The 13,875-nt window shown below is 43.7% G+C and overlaps 1 protein-coding gene across 1 annotated transcript in view; it reads right to left on the reverse strand.

Moving 5' to 3' along the window:
* PTPRT (protein tyrosine phosphatase receptor type T) overlaps positions 1 to 13,875 on the reverse strand; it is an 856,863-nt gene that overhangs the window by 3,638 nt on the left and 839,350 nt on the right. Inside the window, exons 30-31 of the mRNA XM_088026646.1 lie at positions 1,270 to 1,395; positions 270 to 433 (exon numbers count right to left, since the gene is read on the reverse strand). Coding sequence (XP_087882772.1) covers positions 270 to 433; positions 1,270 to 1,395 — 290 coding nt within the window. The remainder of the gene's footprint in view (positions 1 to 269; positions 434 to 1,269; positions 1,396 to 13,875) is intronic.

Here is a 13,875-nt window from a genome sequence, read left to right on the forward strand (position 1 = left end):
ACTGTGAGTGCTGGGGGGCAGCCTGCCCGCCCCCGATGTTTGTGAAAGGCCACCAGGTTTTGCATCAATAACATGTCACATAACCTTGGTTAGTTCAGGGCAACAGACGGGCAACCCCAGTACATAAAAGATTGTAATTTCTTGAATACACACCCCTGGGGTTTTAAGGGATGTTGAGATGTGGTATAGCCAGGCATGCCCATGGTCAGTGGCATCCTCCAGGACAGATACCAGTCACCCGCCCCCAGAGAACCCTCCATAGCACTCACAGGCAGTGGACCACGGTGCGCCCCTCCCTCCCGTCGTACTGCTCCTGCCACTTCTCCAGCCGTCGGACCACTTTGAGCAGAGAGCGCTTGGAGGGGGGTGTGTCCCGGTAGGCGGGCCAGCCAATGTACTGGAGATGCTGGACTATACGATACCCATCCTGAGGCTGAGAACAGAGAGGCCGTTAGGGCTGTTCTGTCAGGGATGCAAGCCCTTCACAGGCCCTGGGGCTGCAGCACTGGAGTGGGAGACAGACCGAATGGGGTCAACGCTGTGTCGCCATGGGGACACACTCCTCTTTCTACCTTTGTGCACGTGGATTCTCCTGCCATGACTTCCCTGCACCCCCTTTCTCCCTGGAAAACTACTGGTTTCCAAAACCCAATTCAAATGTCCCTTTCTCTAGGAAAAGCCTTCCCTGACTCTACTGGGGCAGAATTCATCTCTCCCCCCAAGGTTCACGTGCCAGAACATAGCTCACCTTCCCATTGGACAGTGAACTGAGGGCAGAGATGGAGTTTTTGTTCACCCTGGGACCCCCAGTAAAGACCAAAGTCGTTCTTTAGCCATTTCATAGACTACTCATCTGCTCCCTCCCACCCACTTCTCCTTCACCTGGCCAGTGAATTTCTCCACGGAAGCAACTAATTATTTTCCCTCTTGGTGTTCTCAGGGTCTAGCCCAAAGCTTACTGGATCCAATCAAAGACCCCGTCACCTCATGCCAAAACAGCACAGCACAGTGGGAAGCACTGATTTCTGAGAAGTTCTGACTATAAGACAGCGTGTCAGGAAAGAGACAGATGGCAGGCTGGAGGTTTCCCCGTGCGTCTCTGAGCGCTGGAGCCATTGTTGGGTCTGAAGCCAGAATCGGCAGAAGCATCACTTCCCCAAGGATGGGATGATCAGGAGAGCACAGCACAGACTCCTGGCTGGCTGGGGACCGCCTCTGTCTGGGCTGGGGAGGAGCGGCACAGGAAGCCAAGGCAGGCTGGATGCTTACCCGGGCCATGTTACAGATGCGGAATATTCTGTGGATGATGTCCTCGTCGATGTCTGCGGACACGAACTCCACCTGGATGGGCCCGTAGCACCCTGCAGTCTTCTCAGGCCAGTACTGCATACAGAGCTGGGGCAAGGGAGAGGTCAGAGAGAGAGTCCGAGGGAGGGGTGGCGGGCGTTGGACTCATTTATCACCAAGCCCTTTCCTACTGCCTGCAGAACATGCTGGCTAGGAAGGTAGAGTAGTAGGTGAGAAACTTGACCCCGCTTCCCCGTTGGGGAGCAGCCACCCATGTTTGTTGTTGAAAAGTCAAAGCTCTGAACACAGAAACCGTGGACTTAAAAATCTTTGCTATGTTGATTTCAAACCATTTGTTAGGGTTGTTGGGCCTCAGTTTCCTCCTCTGTAAAGCAAGGGGGAATAATACCTCCCTTGAAATGCTGGCAGGATTAGGAAGAGCAAGTACAGTCTCTAGTTCAATGCGAACCCAGGCAAACTTCCCCATTCCGGAAAAACCTTCCCAGTGTCCCTCTCATCATCAGATCATCACTAGTTTAAGAAACACATAGGCCTTGGCATCCGACAGGCTTGGGTCCCCATCCTGGCTCTGCTGCTCACTTGCTGTGACCCAGGCCTGTTTTCTCCTACGTAAGATGGGGACAGTTATGCTTACCTTGCACCAGAGATCATGTGACATGGTGCTGAGAAATCCTGCCTGTGATCTTTCCTATTTTTCTGGAATTGGGAGTTAGAACCTACAGCTGAGGGCAAAAGGCTGTGGTTGCCCTTTGACCAAAGACAGTGGTTTTCAGCCAGAGGTGGTTTTGTCAGCTGGGGGACATTTGGCAATGTTGGGAGACATTTTGGAAGGTCACACTTGGGGGTTGCTATGGGCATCTAGCATGTAGAGGCCAGGATGCTGCTAACCATCCTACATGATACCAATAGAGCAGAGATTGAGAAACTCTGGCTTAAGATCCTAAATTGTTCCCTACATTTATAGCACCATCAAGGTGAGACAGTAATTTATTCCCCTCTATCTGTTGATGAAAGAATATTCAGGTAGGTGGCAGGGGTTATGGCTCAGAGAGGGGCAAAGCAGCCTTCCTCAAATCCCCAGTTTTGAAGGGGCGTGGAGATAGACCCTGTCCAGGTCTATAGCCCCAGAGTTGAGAAATCTGGGGATTTCCCAGGGATATCTGATGCCCCTCCCCCCACCCCGCCATGGCCACCATGGATGCAGGACCTTCATGAAAATGATCCTTCTCCCTCTGGTTGAGATCAGCCAACTGTCCCTGGCCAGTCACATGCAAAAACAACTTTTTATTCTATCTTTCCTCCAGAACTAGAACCAGAATGGAAGAGCAGGGAGGAAGAAGGAGGATATAGGAGAGAGAAAAGAGCCCAAATTCCAGCTTGGGAATAACATGTTCGCATGATGGCTTACAGGCTAAACCTGGCCAGTTGGCTTATTCTGTAAATATAGTTTTATTGAAATACAGCCATACTTACTCATTTATGTGTTGTCTGTGGTTGCTTTCAAACTACAACGGCAGATTTGAGTAATTGAGAATACCTTGCATAACCCAAAGTAGCCTGCAAAACCTAAAATATTTCTGGTCCTTTACAGAGCAAGTTTGCCAACCCTTGACCTACAGGGTTGTTCCAAGAACATGTAAGGAGATGACACATGTGAAGAAAGCCTTTTGCACAGTGCCAGGCATGGAATAAGCATCCACTAAATTCCAATGAGTCACATTATTCTGGAACATATCAGTGTCCAGCAAACATAACCAACATAATGATAAATAGCTAACACATACATTTGAAAGATTCTTCTTATCATTCCTCTTAAATAGCAAAGATGAGCAAGGCTAGGTTTCATAATGCAATGGTGCCTTGCTTTCCTGTGTCCATCATGGGTTAATTGGGCACGTTGAGAAAGGACCTGGGTGTGCGTGCATGGTGGCGGTGCTGGACAGTTATCTGCTGAGCTGTGCAATAATGACAAACCCACAATCTGAATTTGATTTCTCTTTGCCATTGGCTCTTCTGGCTTGCAACCTTCACAGTAATGAGGACTGGTAGAGGTAAGGCGGTGGCTAACCAAAGAAATCAGAATTAATCCGAACTGCCCATTAAAAAAAATAATAGCCTTCATCACCTGCATTGAATTGAGCCTTGCCAGAGGTTAGCTGTGATTCTGACGTGAGGTACATGGGTCCCAGGCATCAGGGAAAAAGTCTATTACCCCCAATATTTTCAGTCCAGAGAGAAGGCGGAATGATTTGTCTCTTTTAATAAGATTTCCAGACCAATTTCTCAAGCTAATAGGTTCTACTGTGCCTCAAACAAGACTCCTATATTTCGGGACACTTCTCTGCATTCGATTTTCCAGGTCACTCTCCCATGATGCCCAGAGGGCTGCGGAAGGGTGCCGGGTTCTTCTAATCCTAAATCGGAGCCATCCTCCCACTTGAGGATGGGAGGATTCATGAGACCGGAGGTGGCAGCAGCAGCATGGCGACATCCAGCCCAGTGATGTGTGCACAAACGGGGTGCTGGAGCTGCCAAGCATCATCAGGTCTCCCCACAGCCATGGATGTCCTACATAGTCCAGGTATGGGAAACAGGAGAAAGATGGGGGAAGCCAGTGTTCTGTTCCCAGTGATCCTTTAGGGCTTGGAAATGATTCTCACCAACAAGAAGTGTCCTCTGTGGTTTAGCTCAAGGCTGTCCTGGTGTCCAAGTACTGGGATGGTGTCTCGGTGGGCACTGCCATTTTGGCCTGTGTCCGTAGTATAGCTAAAGGTAATGGGGCTCCCACTTGAAGCACCCTGGGTTCAAATCCCAGCCCTGATGCCTTTTAGCTGAGTGACTTGGCCACATCTTATAGCTGCTCTGGTTTATGAGTGGTTGGGAATTTTAATGTGTTACTTAGCAGCACAGAGATCTTTCGTGTGTACTCAATCAATGTGAGCTATCATAAGCAGGCAGTGCAGGGGACGGTCACTCAAACAAGGGGGATAAAGTGAAGCCCCCCCCATTAGTATCCCTTATGAAAATTTCTCCTTAGGATAATACCCATAGGACTGACCTTGTGAAAATTCCTTCTCAGCCAGCTTGGGGTAGCAGTGGAGGTGGGCAGCATCCTGGACATGGGGACACTGTTGTTCATGTCCAAGGAGAGAGAGCTGTGGGCTATTAAGAGGGACCCAGGCGATGAGAAAGGTTGGGAGCATAGGAGAACCAGTGAAAGGGTGGAAGGTGACTCAATGAATCATGTGGTCCCTCCAACCTCCTAAATATTCAGTAAATTTATAATAATATGTATAAGGCTCAATGCCCATGGTGGTTTCTTGTGAAAACCAAGGCGGAATTGAGCTTTGTTACCTAGGTGACACAGAAAGGGGCGGAGGTTACTTGTGTGAACCGAGGAGCCTGTGAGCACGTTAGTACCAGTGATTGACAGAAATCGTGGGGAGGGAGGCTTATGGTTTCTTTCTTTTTTTAAAGCTGTCGATTAGTTTTTTTTTTTTTTGGATTCCAGTTAACACACAGTGTTATATTAGTTTCAGGTATACAATATAATGATTCAGCACTTCCACACCTCACCCAGTGCTCATCACATGTGGCCTCCTTAATCCCCATCCCCCATTTCACCTATCCCTCTGCCCCCCCCCCCCCACTTCCCTCTGGTAACCATCAGTTCTCTGTAGTTAAGAGTCTGTTTCTTGATTTGTCTCTCTTTCTTATTTTTTCCCTTTGCTTTTTTTTTTCTTAAATTCCACATATGAGTAAAATCATATGGTATTTGTCTTTCTCTGGCTTATTCTGCTTAGCATAATACTCTCTAGCTCCATCCATGTCATTGCAAATGGCAAGATTTCATTCTTTTTTATGGCAGAATAATATTCCGTTGTGTATCTACACCACATCTTTATTCATTCATCATTTGGTGGACACTTGGGCTGCTTCCATATCTTGACTATTGTAGATAGTGCTGCTATAAACATACGGGTGCATGTATCCTTTGGAATTAGTGTTTTCTCTATTCTTTGGGTAAATACCCAGTAGTGTGATTGCTGGGTTGTAGGGCTGTTCTATTTTTAACTTTCTGAGGAACTTTGGTATGTTTTCCACAGTGGCTGCAGCAGTTTGCATTCTCTCCGATGATGCAAGAGGGTTCTCCTTTCTTCACATCCTCATCAGCATCTGTTGTTTCTTGTGTTGTTGATTTTAGCCATTCTGACAGCTGTGAGGGGATATCTCATGGTAGGTAGATTGATTTGCATTTTCTGGATGATGAGTGATGATGAGCATCTTTTCATGTGTCTGTTGGTCATCTGTATGTCTTTGGAGAAATATCTATTCATGTCTTCTGCCCATTTTTAATTGGATTTTTTGGGGGAGTTGAGTTTTATAAGTTCTTTATATATTCTGGATACTAAACCTTTATCGGATGAGTCATTTGCAAATATCTTCTCCCATTCCATAGATTGTCTTTCAGTTTTGTTGACTGTTTCCTTTGCTGTGCAGAAGCGTTTTATTTTGATAAAGTCCCAGTAGTTTCTTTTTGCTTTTGTTTCCCTTGCCTTGGGAAACCTATCTAGAAAGAAGTTGCTATGGCTGATGTCAAAGAAGTTACTGCCTGCGTTCTCCTCTAGGATATTTATGATTTCTTGTCTCAAATTTAGGTCTTTAATCAAACTTGAAGTTAATTTTGCCTGTGGTGTAATAAAGTGGTCGAGTTTCATTCTTTTGCATGTTTTTGTCCAGTTTTCCCAACACCATTTGTTGAAGAGACTGTCCTATTCACCATTGGATATTCTTTCCTGCTTTGTTGAAGATTAATTGACCATATAATTGTGGGCTTATTTCTGGATTTTCTATTCTGTTCTATCGATCTCTGTGTCTATTTTTGTACCAGTACCATCTGTTTTGATTATTACAGCTTAGTAATATAACATGAAGTCTGGAGTTGTGATGCCTCCAGCTTTGCTTTGCTTTTACAAGATTGCTTTGACTATTGGGGTGGGGTCTTTTGTGGTTCCATACAAATTTTAGGATTGTTTGTTTTAGTTCTGTGAAAATTGCTGTTGGTATTTTGATAGGGGTTGCATTAGATGTGTACATTGCTTTGGGTACTATTGACATTTTAACAATATTTGTTCTTCCAATCCATGAGCACAGAATATCTTTCCATTTCTTTGTGTCATCTTCAATTTCTTTCATGAGTGTTTTACGGTTGCCAGATGAGAGGTCTTTCACCCTCTTTGGTTAGGTTCATTCCTAGGTATTTTCTTTTGGGTGCAATTGTAAATGGGATTGTTTTCTTAATTTGTCTTTCCGCTCTTTCATTATTGGTGTATAGAAATGTAACAGATTTCTGTCCATTGATTTCATGTCGTGCGACATTGATGAATTTGTTCTAGCAGGTTTCTGGTAGAGTCTTTTGGGTTTTCTCTATATAGTATCATATCACCTGCAAATAGCGAAAGATTTACTTCTTCCTTACAGATTTGGATGCCTTTTACTTCTTTTGTTGTGTGATTGCTGTGGCTAGGACTTCCAGTACTATGTTGAATAAAAGTGGTAGAGTGGACATTCCTGTCTTGTTCTTGACCTTAGGGGAAAAGCTCTCAGGTTTTTCCATTAAGTATGATGTCAGCTGTGGGTTTTTCATATAAGGCCTTTACTATTTTGAGATATGTTTTCTCTTAGTCTACTTTGCTGAGGTTATTATCATGAATGGTAGTTTGTCAAATGCTTTTTCTTTGTCTATTGAAATGATTGTATGGTTCTCATTCTTTCCCTTATTGATATGTCACATCAATTGATTTGTGAATATTGAACTACCCTTGCAATCCAGGAATAAGTCCCACTTGATCAGGGTGAATGATTCTTTTAATGTATTGTTGGATTCAGTTTGCTAGTATTTTGTTGAGAATTTTTGCTTCTATGTTCATCAGAGATATTGGTCTGTAGTTCTCTTTTTTCTGGTGTCTCTGTCTGGTTTGGTATCAGGGTAATGCTGCCTCTTAGAGTGGATTTGGAAGTTTTCCTTCCTTTTCCATTTTTTGATAATAGTTTAAAAAGAATAGGTATTAATTCTTCTTTAAATGTTTGGTAGAATTCTCCTGTGAAGGTCCTGGGCTTTTGTTTGGGGAGTGTTTTGATTCTGATTCAGTTTCTCTGCTGGTTATTGTCTTAATTAAGTTTTTCATTTTTCCTGCTTCAGTTTTGGTAGTTTACATGTTTCTAGGAATTTATCCATTTATTTTAGGTTGCCCAATTTGTTGGCATATATATTTTTTTATCATATTCTCTTATAATTGTATTTTTGTGGTGTTGGTTATTTCTCCTCTCATTAGTGATTTTATTTATTTGGGTCCTTTTTTCCCTTGGTACATCTGTCTAGAAGTTTATCAATTTTATTGATTTTTTTTAAAGAATCAGCTCCTGGATTCATTGATCTGTTCAAATGTTTTTTTAGTTTCTGTAACATTTATTTCTGCTCTAATCTTTATTATTTCCATCCCGCTGCTGGTTCTTAGGTTTTGTTGTTCTTTTTCTAGCTCCTTTAGGGATGAGGCTAGGTTGTTTTTTTGAGATTTTTCTTGCTTCTTAAGATTGGCCTGTATTGCTATAAACTTCCCTCTTAGAACAGCATTTGCTGCATCCCAGAAGTTTTGGACCATTATGTTTTCATTTTTGTTTCCATGTACTTTTTGGTTTCTTCTTTGATTTCTTGGTTGATCCATTCATTGTTTAGTAGCGTGTTATTTAACCTCCATGTATTTGTGGTCTTTCCAGATTTTTACCTATGGTTGATTTGTAGTTTCATAGCATTGTGGTCAGAAAAGATGCTTGATTTGTTGAGGCTTGTTTTGTGGGCTAATATGTGATCTATTCTGGAGAATGTTCCATGTGCACTTGAAAAGAATGTATATTCTGCTGTTTTAGAATGCAACATCCTGAATATATCTGATAGATACATCTGGTCTAGTGTGTTATTCAAACGCACTGTTTCCTTGTTCATTTTCTGTTTGGATGATCTGTCCGTTGATGTAAGTGGGGTATTAAAGTCCCCTACTATTATTGTAATGTTATCAATTTGTTCCTCTTTGTTTGTTATTGTTTTATGTATTTGGGTGGTCTCATGTTGGCTGCATATATGTTTACAATTCTTATCTCTTGTTGGATTGTTCCCATTATTATTACATAGTGTCTTTGTGTCTTGTTATAGTCTTTGTTTTAATGTTTATATTGTCCAAAATAAGTATTGCTACCCTGGCTTTCTTTTGACATCCATTTTGCATGATAGATATTTTTCCATCCCCTCACTTTCTATCTGCAGGTGTCTTTAGGACTAAAAGGAGTCCCCTGTAAGCAGCAAATAGATGGGTCTTCTTTTTTTTTATCCCTTTGTCACTTTGTGTCTTTTGATCAGAGCATTTAGTACATTCATATCCAAAGTAACAACTGATATGTATTTATTGTCATTTTATTACTTGTTTTGCAGTTGTTTCTGAAGATTTCTCTGATCTGGTGTGATTTTCTTTAGTGATATACTTGGATTCCTTTCTCTTTATTTTTTGCATATTTGTTATTGATTTTTTATTTTTGGTTACTATTAGGCTTGTATACAACCTCTTCTGCATATAGCAGTCTATATTAAATTGATGGTCGTTTAAGTTTGAACCCATTCTTTACTCCTCCCCACATTTTAGGTATATGTTGTCATATTTTACATCCTTTTATTTTGAGTCCCTTGACTGATTTTTGCCAGAAATATTCATTTTTCATTGCTTTTGTGTTTCCTACCTTTATACTGTCACTTTTGTTCTCTCCTTTCCACTCAAAGAATCCCCTTTAATATTTCTTGCAGAGCTTCTTTAGTGGTCAAGATGTCCTTTAGTTTTGGTTTGTCTTGGCAACTCTTTATCTCTCCTTCTATTCTGAACGATAGCCTTGCTGGATAGAATATTCTTGGCTGTGGGCTCTGCCCATTCAGCACTTTGAATATATCATGCCACTCCTTTCTTGCTTGCAAAGTTTCTGCTGAAAAAGCTGCTGCTAGCCTTTTGGGATTTCCTTTGTATGTAACTGTCCTCTTTTGCTTTGTTGTTTTTAATGTTTTTCCTTCATCACCATTATTTTGCCATTTTAATTACAGTATGTCGTAGTGTGGATCTGCTTTTGTTGATTTTGATGGGAGTTCTCTGTACCTCCAGGATCTGGGTATCTGTTTCCTTCCTCACATTTCCAGCTATGACTTCAAATAAATTTTCTGTTCCCCCTTCTCTCTTCTTCTGGGACCCCCATAATATGAATGTTATTATGTTTGATGGAGTCAGTTCTCTAAGTTTTCTTGTTTTGCATAACTTTTTTCTCTTTTGTTCAGTTTGATTATTTTCCAATAATCTGTCTTCTAAGTCAGTAATTCATTTCTCTGCTTCTTCCATCCTTATATTTATTCCATCAAGCATCTTTCTCATTTCATTTACTTAGCCCGTTATCTCTATGTTATTCCTTACCTCTGTGTTAAATATTTCACTGATGTCCTCCACTGTTTTCTCAAGTCCCGTGAGTATTTTTATGATCATTGCTTTAAATTTTCTATTAGGTTTGTTACTTATATCTGTTTTGCTTAGATCTCTGGCTGTGACCTTGCCCTGTTCTTTCATTTGGGATAAATTTCTGTGTCTCCTCATTTTGTTTGCCTCTTTGTGTCTGTTTCTCTGTGTTAAGGAAGTCAGCTGTGTCTCCTGTTTTTCGAAGCAGTGATATTATGAAGAGGTCTGGAGTGCCCTGTAGTGCAGCATCCCCTGTTCACCAGAATGTGGCACTTAAGGAGAGTTTCCTATATTTGTTGCTTATGCTGTGCTGTTGTGTCTGGGTCAGTTTTCCTTTCAGTGCAGTTGTCTGTGCTGACTCTCTGCCTGTTGTGGTCTGTGCTTGCTCTCTGGTGGTAGCTCCAGGGGGGTGTGCTGCCGGGGAACTTGGGAATGGGCCAGTGGTGTTAGCAAAATTTTTGCTGGGCCACTAGTCCTATGCTGGATCTCCCAAAATGCTGTGGGAGCTTGGGGCTGCATGCCCAGGCCAGAGCGGACCATGGGCCAGGGCTGCCAGGGGTGTCAGGCTGGGAGTGGTGCATGAAAGTGGCTGGCTGCAGCTGGGCCTGGTGTGTGATAGTGGCTGTGGGTGTGCAGCAGGGCATGGCATGTGACAGTGGCTGGTTATGGCACAGAGTGGCAGCTGGGGGCACGGTGATGTGCTTCACACACTGAGGCTGCCGTGCACCTATTGGCTGGTTGGGGCACATGTACAGCTTTAACAAAATTTGCCCTGAGTCTAGGGTGGAGGCCAGCGCACTTGGAGTGGATGAGTCCTCAGGAGAACTCAGGGGTGTGGTACCTGGCCACAAGTGTCTCTGCAGCCCTGCCTCTCACAGGTGGCTCTGTATTTATGCTGGTGGGCAGAGGAGGCACATGGTGCTTGCCAGGTCCCTCAGTTTCAGAGAAGTCCCACAATACACTCCAAAATTAGTATGAACAGATCTGTTTCCCATTTGCCCCAATGTTCTATAAACTGCCACTTTAATTTGCCTTTCAGTGCAGGCTGCTGTCTCTTTAAGGGTGGTGACCCAGCTTTCACTCATCCTCCTGGCTTGCCCAGTGCTGAGTCAGCTGACTTTTAAAGCTCACAGAATTCAGCCCCTCTGGTTTTTATGTTATATATATATACACACACAAATATATATGTATTTTAGAGTGAGAGCACAAGCAGGGGTGGGGAGGGGCAGAGGGAGAGGGAGAGAGAGAATCTTAAGCAGGCTCCACGTGTGGAGCCTGACTCAGGGCTTGATCTCAGGATCCCAAGTCAGATGCTTAACTGATGGAACCACCTAGGCGCCCTGGCCCCTCTGGTTTTTAAAGCCAAATGTTATGGAGCTTAGTCTTCCCTGGGTGAGTTCCCCAGTGCCAGGGCTCATTTCTTTGCTCTCTGCACATGCAGCTCCCTCTGTTCTGAGGGCCGTCTTCCTTTGCCTTTCTGACGTCACTTCCTAACCTTTCAGATGCAGCTTCTTGTCTATATTTAGGTGTGAAGTTTGTTCTGCCAGTCTTGGGATCACTCTCTGATTTGTTGACTTGGGATGTGGAGGATACCTAGTTGAAAATGTGGGACAGGGTGAGCTCAGGGTCCTCCTACTCTGCCATCTTCCCAAGCTCCTAGGAGACCTGGGGTTTCTTAAGGCCCTGGAAATTGGCAGGGGTTCAATGAGGCCCACTTGCCTCTATGACCATGAGAACCCAGCTGACCTGGGGCTGCACGCACACTCAATGCAACTTCGGCATTTTTTTTTTTTTTTAATTTAGTTGAAAACCTTTTGAAGTGGCTTTCTCCAAGAATAGGTTCCAATCCTCTAGCCTAGAGTCTGGATCAGTGGCCCTTTCCCACTTCATGTCCTGGCACCCCACTCCCATTTCTTACCCAGTAGTCTGGGGAGGGATGATACTGCCTTCTCAAAGGGAAGGCTTCACCATTGCAGATACAGCCAATGTTGCTGATCACACCTGGGAGGGGAAGCCAGTCCATTTGCTGCATATGATTTAGAAATGCCCATACTTCTTCCAGAAAAGCAGAGGGGCTTTTGCTATTTATTGCCAGAACAAGTTAAACCAAGCATGTGTGGACAGCCCTGGAACAGATGACATACATTATTCCACCTAGTGATCTCCATAGCTGTTTGGGCCATGAAAAGATGTCCTTTGGGAGTGCAAATTCACACGTGAAATATAACAAATGTGGAGGTAGCCTCACTGTTGAACATCATTTTCTTGCTGATGGAACCAGAAAGCTTGTTAGTCACTGAAATAAACATGCTCTGATGAGTTGAATGAAAACTAGGATATGGGCCTATTTTTGGAATAAACAATTTAAAAGCACATTTCAGTGTACCTTAGTTATGCCTTTTGTTAATTAAATAATACTTTGATAAAATGGAAAGGCCAAGTAATAACACAGCTTCAGAAATGAAAGACTTTACTTATCAAGGTTCATAGTAGGGGAAATCAGTCCTGGGCCACTTAAAGGTGAAGTTGAATTAGTATTTCTAAGAGAAAAATATGAAAGTCACCTGAATTGGTTTCAAAATTTAGATCAGTGATTATAAAATGCCCTTATTTTTTAAATTAATTTACTTGACACAGAGAGAGTATACACAAGCAGGAGGAGCGGCAGGCAGAGGGAGAGGAAGAAGCAGGCTCCCCGCTGAGCAGAGAGCCCAATGTGGGGCTGAATGCCAGGAATCTGGGATCATGACCTGAGCCGAAGGGAGATGCTTAACTGACTGAGCCACCCAGGTGCCCTGATATAAAATTCCTTTAAATTCTATAAAGAATTAAAACATATAATTGGCCAGCTAAGGAAGACAGATTGAGGGCGAGGTGGCAGGTACAAAGCAAGGGGCAGAGAGCGAAAGGCACATGGCTGGTGATCAAAGCACATCTTTCTCAATTCTGCCTCTCAACAGCCCCACAGGGTGAATAATGTGCTATGTATTGGGGGAACTTAACTTATGACAGTTGCATCGGAGTCTGTTTCCAGGGAGGAAGGGTAGGAGTTTAGACTATTTACAAAGGACAGTAGAATGGGTGGATGGCAAAGTCTCAGGGCAGGCATGAGAAAGAGATCAGGAAGGACTTCTAGGGAAGATGGTGCAATAGGAGGACCCTAAGCTCACCTCATCCTGTGGATACCACTAGATAACACTCATATCAGTGCAAATAATGCAGAAAATAACCTGAAGACTGGTAGAACAAACTCCACAATTAAATGTAGAGAAGAGGCCACACTGAAGAGGGTAGGAAGGGTGGAGATGTGGTAGGAGCTAAACTGATTTACAGGCCAACCTTGGGAGGGAGCTATGGGTGAGGAAAGGGGAGAGAAACAAACTATCCCAACAGGGAGCCGGCATGGGGAAGGTGAATCCTCATAGCATCTGGCCGGGAAACCAAACTGAATTTTCTGAGTTCTTACAACTAGGGGGGACTTAAAGCCTGGAATTTTAAAAACCAGCAGGCTTGGCTCTGGGAAAGCCCAGAGGGTGTTAGGAAGCTGAGTCCTCAGGCTTAAAGAGACAGCACAACAAACAGCCCACAGAGATCCAGCCTAGAAGCAGCAGTTTGAAAATGCCAGGGGCCTATGGGTTGGAGTGTTATTTATTCATCTCAGAGCTTGTCCCAGAGGAGTGGAGTTCACAGGGAGACCCCTCCAGGAACAAAGGAGCTGGCAGGTGTCATTTCCCTCCTCCACCCCTCCCCCAACATAAACACATGGCCACCTGTGGGAACCAGTGCAGCACCCACATTAACTACCTAACTTGCTTACACCAAGCCCTGCTCCCCTGTGCTTAGGCAAACATGACTGGAAAGGGCAGATCTGCCAGAGTGAGAAGACCCTGTAAATCTTGCCAACACCATGTCTTCTGACTGTGTGCTTTGTAAGACTTGTCTTGGCAGCAATGGTAGAAGCTGGTCACCTGCAGAGGACACATGCACCTTGTTAAAACTGTACGCCCCACTCATGCACACTTTGTGC

This window comes from Eumetopias jubatus, unplaced genomic scaffold, assembly GCF_037043125.1.
Source record: "Eumetopias jubatus isolate StellerSeaLion01/CBP00866 unplaced genomic scaffold, mEumJub1_p1.0 scaffold_9, whole genome shotgun sequence".
Classification (NCBI taxonomy): Eukaryota; Metazoa; Chordata; class Mammalia; order Carnivora; family Otariidae; genus Eumetopias; species Eumetopias jubatus.